This window comes from Salmo salar, chromosome 22, assembly GCF_965601325.2.
Source record: "Salmo salar chromosome 22, fSalSal1, whole genome shotgun sequence".
In the NCBI taxonomy this organism is placed as follows: domain Eukaryota; kingdom Metazoa; phylum Chordata; class Actinopteri; order Salmoniformes; family Salmonidae; genus Salmo; species Salmo salar.
Window position 1 is genome coordinate 29,651,911 of NC_138312.1, and position 15,603 is coordinate 29,667,513.

The 15,603-nt window shown below is 42.7% G+C and overlaps 1 protein-coding gene across 2 annotated transcripts in view; it reads left to right on the forward strand.

Annotated features, from left to right (window-relative positions):
- The first annotated feature begins 2,415 nt into the window (after positions 1–2,415).
- The window catches only part of LOC106583096 (F-actin-capping protein subunit beta), a 29,513-nt gene continuing 16,325 nt past the window's right edge, over positions 2,416–15,603 (forward strand). For both annotated transcript variants that reach the window (XM_014166911.3, XM_014166912.3), the window contains exons 1-2: positions 2,416–2,652; positions 8,745–8,834. In XM_014166911.3, coding sequence (XP_014022386.1) covers positions 2,650–2,652; positions 8,745–8,834 — 93 coding nt within the window. In that variant the 5' untranslated portion in view covers positions 2,416–2,649. The remainder of the gene's footprint in view (positions 2,653–8,744; positions 8,835–15,603) is intronic.

The following is a 15,603-nucleotide window of genomic DNA, read 5'->3' on the forward strand; positions in this document are numbered from 1 at the left end:
GGTCTGGAGACTGGCTAGGCCACTCCAGGACCTTAATGTGCTTCTTCTTGAGCCACTCCTTTGTTGCCTTGGCCGTGTGTTTTGGGTCATTGTCATGCTGGAATACCCATCTACGACCCATTTTCAATGCCCTGGCTGAGGGAAGGAGGTTCTCACCCAAGATTTGACGGTACATGGCCCCGTCCATTGTCCCTTTGATGCGGTGAAGTTGTCCTGTCCCCTTAGCAGAAAAACACCCCCAAAGCATAATGTTTCCACCTCCATGTTTGATGGTGGAGATGGTGTTCTTGGGGTCATAGGCAGCATTCCTCCTCCTCCAAACACGGCGAGTTGAGTTGATGTCAAAGAGCTCCATTTTGGTCTCATCTGACCACAACACTTTCACCAGTTGTCCTCTGAGTCATTCAGATGTTCATTGGCAAACTTCAGACGGGCATGTATATGTATTCTTGAGCAGGGGGACCTTGCGGGCGCTGCAGGATTTCAGTCCTTCACGGCGTAGTGTGTTACCAATTGTTTTCTTGGTGACAATGGTCCCAGCTGCCTTGAGATCATTGACAAGATCCTCCCGTGTAGTTCTGGGCTGATTCCTCACCATTCTCATAACCATTGTAACTCCACGAGGTGAGATCTTGCATGGAGCCCCAGGCCAAGGGATATTGAGAGTTCTTTTGTGTTTCTTCCATTTGCAAATAATCACACCAAATGTTGTCACCTTCTCATCAAGCTGCTTGGCGATGGTCTTGTAGCCCATTCCAGCCTTGTGTAGGTCTACAATCTTGTCCCTGACATCCTTGGAGAGCTCTTTGGTCTTGGCCATGGTGCAGAGTTTGGAATCTGATTGATTGATTGCTTCTGTGGACAAGTGTCTTTTTTACAGGTAACAAGCTGCGGTTAGGAGCACTCCCTTTAAGAGTGTGCTCCTAATCTCAGCTCGTTACCTGTATAAAAGACACCTGGGAGCCAGAAATCTTTCTGATTGAGAGGGGGTCAAATACTTATTTCCCTCATTAAAATGCATATCAATTTATAACATTTTTGACATGCGTTTTTCTGGATATTTTTGTTGTTATTCTGTCTCTCACTGTTCAAATAAACCTACCATTAAAATTATAGACTGATCCTTTCTTTGTCAGTGGGCAAACGTACAAAATCAGCAGGGGGTCAAATACTTTTTTCCTCCACTGTATATAAGTCTGAGTCAGACCCCTTGGCCCTGGTATGCTCTGATACAGACTACATTAGGATATTGTACTCTTCTTACAAATAATACAATAAAAAATACAGTAATTTGGCCTCTATAATGCTTGTGGATTTTAGAATTGAGCAGATCTATTGTTTTATTCAGTAAAACATGTTTGAATTGCTATAAAATGTGTATCAATGTTTCAAGTAAATGGTTGAAGAAAAACGGTAAATGGTTGAAGGAAAACGGTATTATTATGAGTTTGAGGAAATGTTGTATCACCCAGTGATGTGTATATACACGTCTTGGTACTCCTCCATTGTAAAAAAGATTTTGGAAGCTAAAGAATTGTATTTATTAATGTCTAGATTCGTTTTGACACATTTATTGTATTACAGACACGGTAATGTATACTTTAACATCATATTATGTGAGCTAAACATACAAATAAAACATGAACAAATGTATAAAACATTTTCCTTCGTCTTTTTTTTAGAGTACTAATGTTACTGTCCCCACTACAACAACAAAAATAATTAAATAAATGTTATTTTGTCCTTGAAACATTTAATTGAAATACTGTAGAATTCCATTCATCCCTATTAATTTAACTAGGCAAGTCAGTTAAGAACAAATTCTTATTTACAAAGACAGCCTAACCCAGACAACGCTGGGCCAATTGTGCACCGGCCTATGGGACTCCCAATCACCGGTTGTAATACAGACTGGAATAGAACCAGTGTCTGTAGTGACGCCACTAGCACTGAGGTGCAGTGCCTTAGACCGTTGCGCCACTGGGGAGCCCATGGACTGCTCCTACAGGGGAGTGCCAATATGGCCGAACGGTGTCTTCAAAAATCTCTCAATGGCCAATTCATAGCTTCGTAATCCAGGGTTTGTATACATCATTGATACCCCCCTCTATCGCCCTCTTTCGTCCCTCTGATGATCTACTTTTTACCATTCACCACTCCTCTCCTTCCCATACTTGGCCATCCCTTACTTACTCCTCTCCGATTGGCTGTTTCAGAGAAGGAGTGGAGTGACCCGGATATGCAATCTCCGCTTTTTTTCACCGTCCCCCTTCCTGTGTTTCCACAGCCACAAAGGTCCGATTGGCCATATCGTAAAAGTTAATTTAAGATGATGGTTATTCATAAGGTTATCAGTGTGGTTAAGGTTAGGGTTATGTTTAAAATCATTTTTTTTTTTTTTTTTTTGAGAAATGGGTGGGGTTTATGACTTTGTGGCTGTGGTAAGTAGTGACGACCCACCTTCCTGTACCCGGTTGAGGAAGTGAATTCGCTGACAGGGCTGGGTTCCGTGAGGGAGGCGAAAAGAAACATAATTTACCTGGTGGGGATAAAAACAACAACAGTATAGAAGAACAAGTTGTGCAAGCACAATAAAACGTACGTGCAAAGCATATTTCCTCTCCGAGATCGTCACTGAGCGCCGCAGACATGGTAAGGCCGCGGAGACGAGCTGGAGGAATGGGTCGTTTTTGGTGGGGCTGCTAAGGGATATTAGCCAGCTAGCATGCTATCTGTCCTTTTATAGGAAGTGCTGTGTTGCGTTTCGACAGTGGCATATACATTCATATAAATTATCTACCCACAGTTAGCTAAACGACCTAGCTATGCATGTTACTCCGATTTACATTAACTAACTAGCCAGTTTGATGTTCCGCGCCCAGAATAAAGTTACAGGATGTTTTGGATTGAGAAACTAGTTCGGGGATTAAAGGGGTCTCGCTCTCGCTACCCCCTCTTCTTGCAGACACACACCCCATGGTTAAAATAGTACAAGCGATGGGTTGCCTGTCGCTAAAATCGGCCTGCTCCGCCCCTTCCCTCCGGTGGATTTGAGGCGACGTGTAAACCACAACTCTCAACTTTTCATTGACTTCAACAATGTAAATTACGTGTTCAGTAGCTTTTGTTGACTTTACTGTCAGTGTAACTTTTTGTAGAACACGTTTAATAATGTAACTGTGAAATTGTTTTTATGAAATAATTCACTAACATCCTTTCAATGTTAGGCACATTGTGGTGCACCTGACAAAATATATTCAACCACCATTGTCGCGTGCATGGCAATTCAAATCAAATCAAAGTGTATTTGTCACGTGCGCGGATACAACAGGTGTAGACCTTACAGTGAAATGCTTACTTACAGGCTCTAACCAATAGTGCAAAAAATGTATTATGTGAACAATAAGTAGGTAAAGAAATAAACAGTGAAAAATAACAGTAGCAATTATTTTCCGATATAGGCCTATATGATGGGGCAGGTAGCCTCGAGGTTAGAGCATTGAGCCAGTAAACGAAAGGTTGATTGTTTGAATACCAGAGCTGACAAGTTGAAAACATTTGAACAAATCTTTCACTGTGCCCTTGCTCAAGGCACTTAACTCAAATTACTCCAGGGACGCTGTACAATGGCGACCCTAGCCATGACCCCACTTCCTGCAGGGGAGTTGGGATATGCAAAAAAACCTTACCATTACACACTTGTTTATTATTTTGAAATTCCTAAATTCCTTTTAACACTTGAAGTAATGTGTGACTGCCTTGTCACCAACAAATCTAACTAGCTACATTCACACCTCAAACTCCACTCTACTCCTTTTATGAATGTCGCACACTTGGAATGAAGGTCTGATACAATATAATGGATAGCAGATGGCTTGTCTCCCCAGCCACCCGCTGACCTCGTCCATCATGTTGGTCCATCCTCGCTGCTCTTCTCGGCCCCCGGGGCAGTTGGTCCGGCAGTGTTTACACCGAGACTAGGGCGTTGGTAAACAGTGTCATGGAGTGCAGGTGTCGGCTGAACAAGACTGATTCATCTGCCTAGAAACAACCCAAAAGCGTGAGAGAGGGCATGCAGTACATGATCTGAAAACCTTGGCTGTGTTCAGGAGAAAGCCGACTGAAGTTTGTTTAGGGAAGGAATGATTTTGTCTGTGTGATTCTCCTATAGCCAGCTGCTCTTCTCTGGCTTGTAGTCTCTACCTTGGTTTCATCTGATGACTTGGCATTTGATTTTTGATTTATTAGGATCCCATTAGCCGACGCCAATGGTGACAGTTAGTTTAACTGGGGTCCGACATGTATAACAAAGACTTTCGGCAAGACTTTACAATTCACATACACATGTTAATGTTTTTAAATGTATCTATCAGTTACACATGTCAGTACATACACACAAGTAGGTCAAATGGGGGAGAGGCGTTGTGCCGGGAGATTTTGGTTTTTGAAACCAGGTTTGCTGCGCTAGTGCTATGTAAGATGGAAAGGAGTTCCATGCACTCATGGCTCTGTATAATACTGTACGGTTCCTTGAATTTGTTCTGGACCTGGGGACTGTGAAAAGACCCCTGGTGGCATGTCTGGTGGGGTAAGTGTGTGTGCTGTGTGTAAGTTGACAACGCAAACAATTTGGAATTTCCCGCACATTCTTTCTTATAAAAACAAGTGACGCAGTCAGTCTTTCCTCAACTCTTAGCCAAGAGAGGCTGGCATGTGTAGTATTAATATTAGCCCTCTGATTACAATGAAGAGCAAGATGTGCCGCTCTGTTCTGGGCCAGCTGCAGCTTAACTAGGTCTTTCTTTGCTGCCCTTGACTGGACAATATTCAAGATAAGATAAAACTAGAGCCTGCGGGACTTGATTTGTGGAGTGGTGTCAAAAAAGCGGTCAGACCTCTCCCTATCTTTACAACCATTGAATCTATATGTTTTGACCATGACAGTTTGCAATCTAAGGTAACACCAAGTAATTTAGTCTCCTAAACTTGTTCAACAGCCACACCATTCATTACCAGATTTAGCTGAGGTCTAGCACTTAAAGAATGATTTGTACCAAATACAATGCTCTTAGTTTTAGAGATGTTTAGGACCAGATTACTACTGGCCACCCATTCCAAAACAGACCAACTCTTTGGGGTTTCCGTGACTTAATTAGCTGTGGTTGCTGATGCGTGTAAATTGAAAGACATTGAGTTGATTACTGGTATTCCTGTGAATTTGAATATTGGAATTGGTGTTTTTTTTTGTATTTATTTTTATTTTTAATTTATTAATTTTTTTTTGCGAATCAGATGTTTATGAGAACCACCATGTGTTTTGACAGGTGTTCAGTTTGTGTTGTTTCTAGACTTTTAGGTCTCTAGGCTATATCTCAATTTGCTTAATTGTAGTCTTTGCATCTCTCAAGATGAGTGTGTTGCCGCACTATTTATCAGTACTTACTAAAATTATTTTACTTTTGTTTATTTAATTAGAATAGGACTACTGTCGGAACTGCATTAAGTTCAAATTGGATGAATACAAACTTGACTTGAGTTGCTCCAGATTAGAGGTTGACCGATTTATGATTTTTCAACGCCGATACCGATTATTGGAGGAACAAAACAGACGATGCCAATTTTTATTTATATATATATAATGATAATTACAACAATGCTCAATGAAAACAAAACAAAAAAGTGTTAACTTAATATAATGCATAAATAAAATCAATTTAGTCTCAAATAAATAATGAAACGTGTTCAATTAGGTGTAAATAATGCATAAACAGTGTTGGAGAAGGTAAAAGTACAATATGTGCCATGTAAAAAAGCTAACGTTTAAAGTTCCTTGCTCAGAACATGAAAACTGGTGGTTCCTTTTAACATGTGGTCAGCCTGCCACGCAGTCTCCTCGTGCAATATAATCGGTGTCCCAAAATGCTGATTACCGATTCTTATGACACCTTGAAAACGGCCCTAATAAATTGGCCATGCCGATTTAATTGGTCGACCTCTACTCCAGATATCTCAGTCCTGTACATTTCTCAGGGGTTTCATGTTGTGGCTGGCCTGTCCTTCCCTGCATGCTGATATCCTGCTCACCATAGTTCAGAGGGATCACCCTCAGGGAAGTCTCTGCTAGGTGGTCCGCTAGCTTAGCTTCTCCCATTAACAACAATCCTCTCTGTTCCGCTGCTAGATCTCCTCCGTAATTGAACATGCAGAGAGCTTGTGGAGGGACTGACGCCATCAATCAATCCGTCTTCATTCATCCTTCTTTCTGAAGTTCAGTTTATCACATTTATTTATATGTGCTTGTTTGACAGAATTGTCTTTAATATAACACTTCACAAATGGGCCTGTATTCAAAAAGGCAAGCCTGAGCCCATGGAATTTTGGATCATGGTATTTGGCTAGCCAAATGACAGCAGTCACCATAAAAAAACAACTTAACAATAAAAAAGAGGCACATTTTCTCCTCTCCTCCGCTCCTGACTGCATGTGCTGCCATAGAAATAGAATAAATAAAATGGACGTCCCCATTCAAGTCAATGATGGCATAATTGGTGGACTGGCGGCCTTTGCGAGTGTACCCATAGGAGCAAAGCAGGATGTGAAAGCAGGAAGTGTACCCATCCGTGCTGTGATTTGTTGATTCAACTCCACTGCATTGGAAAAAAAACATTGCATGAGCCACAGTTAAAGGTAGACTCAGTGAATTGCAGTTGCCATGAGCAGCCCCGCAGATATTGAGATGAGCGAGATGCAACACACAGTTGCACACAGTATCTGGGCATGTTGCACACAGTATCTGGGTATCTTGGCATACTAGCTTTAAGCACCAGCTGTCAGAGCAGCTCACAGATCACTGCACCTGTACATAGCCCATCTATAATTTAGCCCAAACAACTACCGCTTCCCCTACTGTATTTATTTATTTTGCTCCTTTGCACCCCATTATTTCTATTTCTACTTTGCACTTTCTTCCACTACAAATCTACCATTCCAGTGTTTTACTTGCTATATTGTATTTACTTTGCCACCATGGCCTTTTTTTAGCCTTTACCTCCCTTATCTCACCTCATTTGCTCACATTGTATATAGACTTATTTTTCTACTGTATTATTGACTGTATGTTTGTTTTACTCCATGTGTAACTCTGTTGTATGTGTCGAACTGCTTTGCTCTATCTTGGCCAGGTCGCAATTGTAAATGAGAGCTTGTTCTCAACTTGCCTACCTGGCTGCCTATAAAGGTGAAATAAAATAAATAAATAAAAATGTGCATGCGATTGCTTCACGCTGTTCACAGCGTGGTAGCCAGGGGACCAAAACAGCGGAGAAGTTGAGCCTCACGCTTCAACTCATAGTTGTGGAAATTTACCCACTATGCTGTTCACATTTTACCTTTAACATCATTTTTAATGAACATTCTACGTTACCGTGGAAATGATTTTATCACAATACATGTAAGTAATTGTGAGTGTACCCATTACCAGTCAAATTGCCAGGGTTAGAGTTTCCAAGCCCATTCTTTTAAACGTAAAAAAAAATGGTATGACTTATTTTATTTTCATGAGGCTTTATCCATAACTGTCGGTTCTATGGTAATTGTGCCAGTAAGAGCAGAGTATTGTAATGGATACTCATTCTCCACAAATTAGTCTTTTTTAAAAATTTTAATAACACATCTTTCCTCACAAAGGTTTGTACTCAGTTTTATAGCAAAGGAAGTAGGAGAGGCAGTGGGGTGAATCGTTCACATCCTTTTGGTATAGGTTTAGTCACATTTTCAGTTGATGAACTGTTGTCTTCATTTATGGGCTCTCAAGCAATCAAATAATTTACATAGACTTAAAATAATGTTGACCTTTCTAGATGCCATAAAATGACGGGCCTGTATCAATAACTGGAGGCTCCACAGCATTGCCTTATATAGTAACCAGTCAATCTGTCTTCTAACTACCATGGTTATACAATGTTTTTCACGTTTGACCCTGTCTAAAGCTTTGAGTTTTTAGCCAGGGCCCAGTTGTAGATTTAGACACTCCCCTAAAGGAATCTGCCATGTGTTGTAAAGTTGCCTAGTGTACTAGATAGACCTATCACATGCTCAACAAGGCTATTTAGCGGCAAATCCAGAACTTCCTCTCTCATGCCACTTAGTTTTGCTTTGAGAAAGTCTGTTACTGAAACCACGAGCAGCTAGTTCCATGACCTATGTAATCTTAGGATGCAGTGAGTGAGTGTATGGCTATTGTTGTCAGGGTGTGAATGTTCTCTACATAGCCTAGTCACGGCTTGGCTCGGCCCTGTCGTATCTACCGTAAGAATGTAACATGCATCCATCACTGGCTGCCTCATTCTGCTGGGGCTGTGTGGGAGGCCGGGAACTTTTTTGGCTCTGTTGTCAATTCAATCTATTTTGGTTGATTAAATGCAGACAGTGATGGATGCATTTAGACTAAAACATTTGAAAGTTAATTTAATCTCCTTTTTAAAAGATTCATGAAAATAACTGTTAAAACGGCTAGCTTCTTATGTTCCAAGACCAGCTTAAACTGAGACTCTTTCTGCAGGGTTGAACTTGGCAAGGATCAAGTTCATGTAAAATGAACAGTGAAACATACATTTTCTCTTGTAAAATAAAAAAAAATGGACAAAAGGCAAGTGCAACTTGCTTTTAGACTTTCTTTTGCAGAACTATACATTTTGTGTGTTGGAATGTGTATCAAAAGCTGACTCTTATTTTGTGTGTTTCAGAATGACCAGCAGCTGGACTGTGCTCTGGACCTGATGAGGCGTCTTCCTCCCCAGCAGATCGAGAAGAATCTCAGTGACCTCATCGACCTGGTGAGTCTCCAGCAGAGGACAACCTTATAGGGAGGGACACTCAACATGTACGGCACTTACAAATGACCTGATGATTGGCGGGAAAAAATTTATAATAAGACAATTGTGGGAATTTTTTTATTAGACTTCAGTGCAGCTTTTGACATTATCGATCATAGTCTGCTGCTGGAAAAACAACCTGTTTATTTGGCTTTGTCAACTCTTGATCCATGATATAGCAGAGATCTGTCTAATGGAAGCGCCTCCAACATAATCAAGTCTGTAGCTGAAGCGAACTGAAAAGAGGAGCGACCCAGGGATGTGTGTGCTTTGGGGACCTTTAACAGAACGTGACTGGCAGAATGGGTGTTGTATGTGGAGGATGAGGGCTGCAGTAGGTATCTCAGATAGGGGGGGTGAGCCCTAAGAGGGTTTATAAATAAGCATCAACCAGTGGGTCTTGCGATGGGTACACAGTCCACCAGAGAGCCGTATAGAGTGCAGTGATGTGTCCTATAAGGAGCATTGGTGGCAAATCTGGTGAAGAACATCTAGCCACACGAAAGCACCCTTACCTGCCGATCTATAAATTACGTCTCCGTAATCTAGCATGGGTAGGATGGTCATCTGAATCAGGGTACGTTTGGCAGCTGAGGTGAGAGAGGAGCGATTATGATAGAGGAAACCAAGTCTATACTCCAAAGTACTTGTATGAGGTGACTACCTCAAGCTCTAAACCATCAGAGGTAGTAGTCACACCGGTGGGGAGAGGGGTATTCTTCTTACCAAACCACATGACCTTTGTTTTGGAGGTGTTCAGAACAAGGTTAAGGGCAGAGAAAGCTTGTTGGACACTAAGAAAGCTTTGTTCTAGAGCGTTTAACACAATCTGGGGAGGTGTCAGCTGAGTATAAGACTGTATCAGCTGCATATAAATGGATGAGAGAGCTTCCTACTGCCTGAGCTATGTTGTTGTTGTAAATTGATAAGAGCATGGGGCCTAGGGTTGAATCTTGGGGTACTCCCTTAGTGACAGTCATGGGCTGAGACAGCAGAGGTTCTGACTCTATACACTGCACTCTTTGAGAGAGGTAGTCAGCAAACCAAGCTAAAGACCTCTGCGACACCAATACTCCTTAGCCAGCCCACAAGAATGGAATTATCTACCGTATTAAAAGCTTTGGCCAAGTCAATAAAAATAGTCGCACAACATTGCTTAGAATCAAGGGTAATGGTTTCATCATTTAGGACCTTTAGGTTGAGGTGACACATCCATAACCTGAGCGGAAAGCAGATTGCATACCAGCGAGAATACTATGGACCTCAAGAAAGCCAGTCGGCTGATTATTGACAAGTTTTTCCAACACTTTTTGATAAATGGGGCAAAATTAAAATTGGCCTATAACAGTTAGGATCAGATTAATCTCCCCCATTTCAAATAAAGGACGAACCGTGGCTGCCTTCCAAGCAATTGGAACCTCCCCAGAGAGGAGAGGGGCTCGGCAACGATAGGGGCTGCAACTTTAAAGAAGAAAGGATCTGACCTAGATGTTATTTTTGGGTCAGGTTAAGGAGCTCCTTTAGCACCTCCGACTCAGTGACCGCCTACACGGAAAAACTTTGTAGCAGGTAAGGGGGAAAAGAGAGAGGAGCTTCAGGGCTAGTCGCATTAGAAGGGCTGGGAGATGAAATGTTGGATGGGCAAGAAGGCATGGCTGAGTCAAATAGGAATCCTGATTTAATGAAGTGGTGATTAAAGAGCTCGGCCATGCGCTCCTTGTCAGTAACAACCACATCAACAGGTTAAAGAACAATTTAAGGTTTGAGACAATTGAGACATGGATTGTGTATGTGTGCCATTCATAGGGTAAATGGGCAAAACAAAAGATTGCCTTTGAACGGGGTATGGTAGTAGGTGCCAGTGTTCCTAATGTTTGGTGTACTCATCTATATAAATGCACCATTTGTAAGCAATCAAGATGAAGTTGTTTGATTCATCATTTGTTTAATGAAAGTGCTGCTGCGGGAGCTTATGCCCGATTGCCTGTTATGCAATTCAAGGACATTAATAAACACTTGGAACATTTTATAAATATTAGTTTATAAGAATGCCAAGAGTATGCAAAGCTGTCGTCAAGGCAAAGGGTGGCTACTTTGAAGAATATATATATATATATGAGAATGTAGAGAATAGTAAATATAAAGAAATACCCTGGAATGAGTAGGTGTGTCAATTTGACTGGTACTGTATGTATTTAAAACTTAGGGTATGGCAAATAAGGAGTAGGCCATTTGCTGACGTCATCACCATCAATAATGGTTGTTAAACATCGTCGATAGACGATCCAATCGTAAAATCGCTCAGCCTTAGTTTTATTGCAACTGGATTACTGCCCAGTCTTATGGTCAAGTGTCACAGAGGGACACCGCCTAACTACAGTTGGCCCAGAACAGAGAAGCACGGCTGGCCCATAAATGTACATGGAGAGCTAGTTTGTTGAAAGCACGGAGCTGTCTGTTCAAACGACTAGCTCACTGCTCCGACACCCGTGCATACCCCACAAGACATGCCTCCAGGGGTCTCTTCACAGTCCCCAAGTCCACAACAGACACTGCGAAACTCACAGTACTACATGGAACTCAATTCCGCATCAAGTAACTCAAGCAAGCAGTAAAAAAACAAACCAAACACCTTATGGAACAACGCTGACTGTGAAGAGACGCATACGCTAACACACAAACACTTTATTGTTGTAATATTGTTTTATTGTGGTATTAAACATTTTGTATTGTAGATTAACAATTTATTTAAATTTTAACATTTTTGTGATATCATTTCCTTATTCTTGTTTGGACCCCATGACGAGTAGCCTGTTGCCTTGGCAGCAGCCAATGGGCATCCTTAATAAATAACAATAAAAACCACGCAGTCATATACATACCGACATGACCTCACCCATGCAAATCTGAGTGCTCCACAGAGAAACAAATAATCTGTCTACATTTCAAATGTATACTGAACAAAAATATTAACACAAGCATTTTTACTGAGTTAAAGTTCATATAAGGGAGTCAGTTAATTTACATAAATTCATTAGGCCTTAATCCAGGCATGGGCAATCATGTTCCATGGAGGGCCACATTAGAAAATATTTTTGCCTTCGCGGGGCCAGAATCATATTACAGGATTATACATCATGTGTATGACTGTGTTGACCGATATATCTACTGTAAATCACATCCAGATATGCTACTTATTTTACTAAACATGTACAGGAATAAACCACAACCATGTTCTACTTTTGGTAGGTATTTTCTTTATTAAACATGCAATGAACTACACAGAGGGAAAAGAGTGAAGATGGAGAAGCTCGAGTTGCAGGTCAGTGGGAGCGTTATCCACATTGAAGGTGAAAGGAGAGGAAACCAGCAACATGATATTTTCCAACACTTTGAAAGCCTCAACGACAAGGACTCAGTTTAAAGCACGCAGCCGCGATTGTATACTTCTCCCACTGGTTGTCTGATAGGGAACAGACTAGTAGGGGATGGAAGGTGTGAGTTTGTTGGCTTCTACTTGGTGGGTCAGGAAGAGTAATTTTCCCTTGAAGGCTTTGACAAGGCTGTATATCTGATGTGCAAAAAGGCCCTTCCCTTGTAGTTTGAAATTCAGTTCATTCATGAGGGCCATGATGTCCACGGTGAAGGCAAAATCAGCCAACCATTCTTTATCTTGCAGTTGAGGGAAATCCACATTTTCCTTTCATTTGCAAAAACTCAGCAATCGCCGACTTCAGGTCCCAGACCTTTTTTAAGCACCTTCCCAAAACTCAGCCATCTCATGTTTGTGTGGTAGGGGAGATCTGCATGATCCGACTCTGTCTTCCAACAGTGAGACAAACTGCTTGTGGTTTAAGGATTTTGCTCTTATGAAGTTTACAACTTTAGTGACTGTATCCACAACATGGCTCCTTTTCAGAACACATTTACAGAGCACCTCCTGATGAATGATGCAATGCAGGAAAATCATTTTCTGATCTGGGTTCAGCTCAGCTACTTGATCTTGTATCCTTTTCAAAAGGCCAACATGTTTTCCTGTCAAGTTTGGGCACCCATCAGTGGTCACACTGGATAACTTTTCAAAACTCCGTCCCAGCTTTGCCACACACTTATTAATCTCCCGTATCTTTCCCTGTGGTTGTGCTCTTCATTGACTGCACTGAATCAAGCTCCTCTGTAATTTCAAAGTCTGAGCTTATGCCTCGTAAGAATATCAACAACTGCGTCGTGTCACGTGCATCACTGCTCTCATTCAGGGCCAAGGAGAAATAAGTGAAATCCTTGTCTTTTAACTGTTCCATATTCTCTGTGATGTCTTCAACACTCCGTGTCACTCTTCGTCTTGACGGGAACATTTTCAAACAGCTCTTGTCAGGGCAAAGTATTGCTGCAGAGTCAATTTAAACATTCTTTAACGAATTCGCCCTCGGCGAATGGGTTGCTATGTTTAGCAATTTTGGGACAGTACATAGCTAGTTCTCGCAATTCCGTTGTTGACTGAATGCAGTTTTGTGAAAAGTCCTTGCTGCTTTTGCAACTGAGAAAGCAACTCTCTTGATGCACTTGCTCTCTGCTCAGAAGCCATATTCCAATATTTCTCTGCATGCTTCATCAGGAAGTGTCAGGACAAGTTGTAGTCTTTCAAGACAGCGGTGCTGTCTTTGCACTGGAGGTCAACCGATTAATCGGTATGGCAGATTTTTTTTTAATTAGGCCCGATTTTCGAAGTTTTCATAATCGGCAATCTGCATTTTTGGGTGCCGATTATGGACGCTTTACGTTGCAATCCACGAAGACTGCGTGGCTGGCTGACCACCTGTTAGGCGAGTGCTGCATCAAAATGACCTTGTAGTTGCAAGGAGCCAAGGTAAGTTGCTAGCTAGCATTAAACTTATCTTATAAAAAAACAATCAATCTTAACCTCTTACATCTAGACGTTCCGCTAGCGGAACACCTGCTCCAATATCCAATAATGAGCGTGGCGTGAATTACAAATTCCTCAAAAATACAAAAACTTCAATTTTTCAAACATATGACTATTTCACAGCATTTTAAAGACAAGACTCTCCTTTATCTAACCACACTGTCCGATTTCAAAAAGGCTTTACAGCGAAAACAAAACATTAGATTATGTCAGCAGAGTACCAAGCCAGAAATAATCAGACACCCATTTTTCAAGCTACATTTACATTTACATTTAAGTCATTTAGCAGACGCTCTTATCCAGAGCGACTTACAAAATGGTGCATTCACCTTATGATATCCAGTGGAACAACCACTCTACAATAGTGCATCTAAATCTTTTAAGGGGGGGGGGGGGGGGGGGGGGGGGGGGGGGTTAGAAGGATTACTTTATCCTATCCTAGGTATTCCTTAAAGAGGTGGGGTTTCAGGTGTCTCCGGAAGGTGGTGATTGACTCCGCTGTCCTGGCGTCGTGAGGGAGCTTGTTCCACCATTGGGGTGCCAGAGCAGCGAACAGTTTTGACTGGGCTGAGCGGGAACTGTGCTTCCTCAGAGGTAGGGGGGCCAGCAGGCCAGTGGTGGATGAACGCAGTGCCCTTATTTGGGTGTAGGGCCTGATCAGAGCCTGAAGGTATGGAGGTGCCGTTCCCTTCACAGCTCCGTAGGCAATCACCATGGTCTTGTAGCGGATGCGAGCTTCAACTGGAAGCCAGTGGAGAGAGCGGAGGAGCGGGGTGACGTGAGAGAACTTGGGAAGGTTGAACACCAGACGGGCTGCGGCGTTCTGGATGAGTTGTAGGGGTTTAATGGCACAGGCAGGGAGCCCAGCCAACAGCGAGTTGCAGTAATCCAGACGGGAGATGACAAGTGCCTGGATTAGGACCTGCGCCGCTTCCTGTGTGAGGCAGGGTCGTACTCTGCGAATGTTGTAGAGCATGAACCTACAGGATCGGGTCACCGCCTTGATGTTAGTGGAGAACGACAGGGTGTTGTCCAGGATCACGCCAAGGTTCTTAGCACTCTGGGAGGAGGACACAAGGGAGTTGTCAACCGTGATGGCGAGATCATGGAACGGGCAGTCCTTCCCCGGGAGGAAGAGCAGCTCCGTCTTGCCGAGGTTCAGCTTGAGCTGGTGATCCGTCATCCACACTGATATGTCTGACAGACATGCAGAGATGCGATTCGCCGCCTGGTTATCAGAAGGGGGAAAGGAGAAGATTAATTGTGTGTCGTCTGCATAGCAATGATAGGAGAGACCATGTGAGGATATGACAGAGCCAAGTGACTTGGTGTATAGCGAGAATAGGAGAGGGCCTAGAACAGAGCCCTGGGGGACACCAGTGGTGAGAGTGCATGGTGCGGAGACAGATTCTCGCCACGCCACCTGGTAGGAGCGACCTGTCAGGTAGGACGCAATCCAAGCGTGGGCCGCGCCGGAGATGCCCAACTCGGAGTGGGTGGAGAGGAGGATCTGATGGTTCACAGTATCAAAGGCAGCAGATGGGTCTAGAAGGATGAGAGCAGAGGAGAGAGAGTTAGCTTTAGCAGTGCGGAGAGCCTCCGTGACACAGAGAAGAGCAGTCTCAGTTGAATGCCCAGTCTTGAAACCTGACTGATTAGGATCAAGAAGGTCATTCTAAGAGAGATAGCAGGAGAGCTGGCCAAGGACGGCACGTTCAAGAGTTTTGGAGAGAAAAGAAGGGATACTGGTCTGTAGTTGTTGACATCGGAGGGATCGAGTGTAGGTTTTTTCAGAAGGGGTGCAAC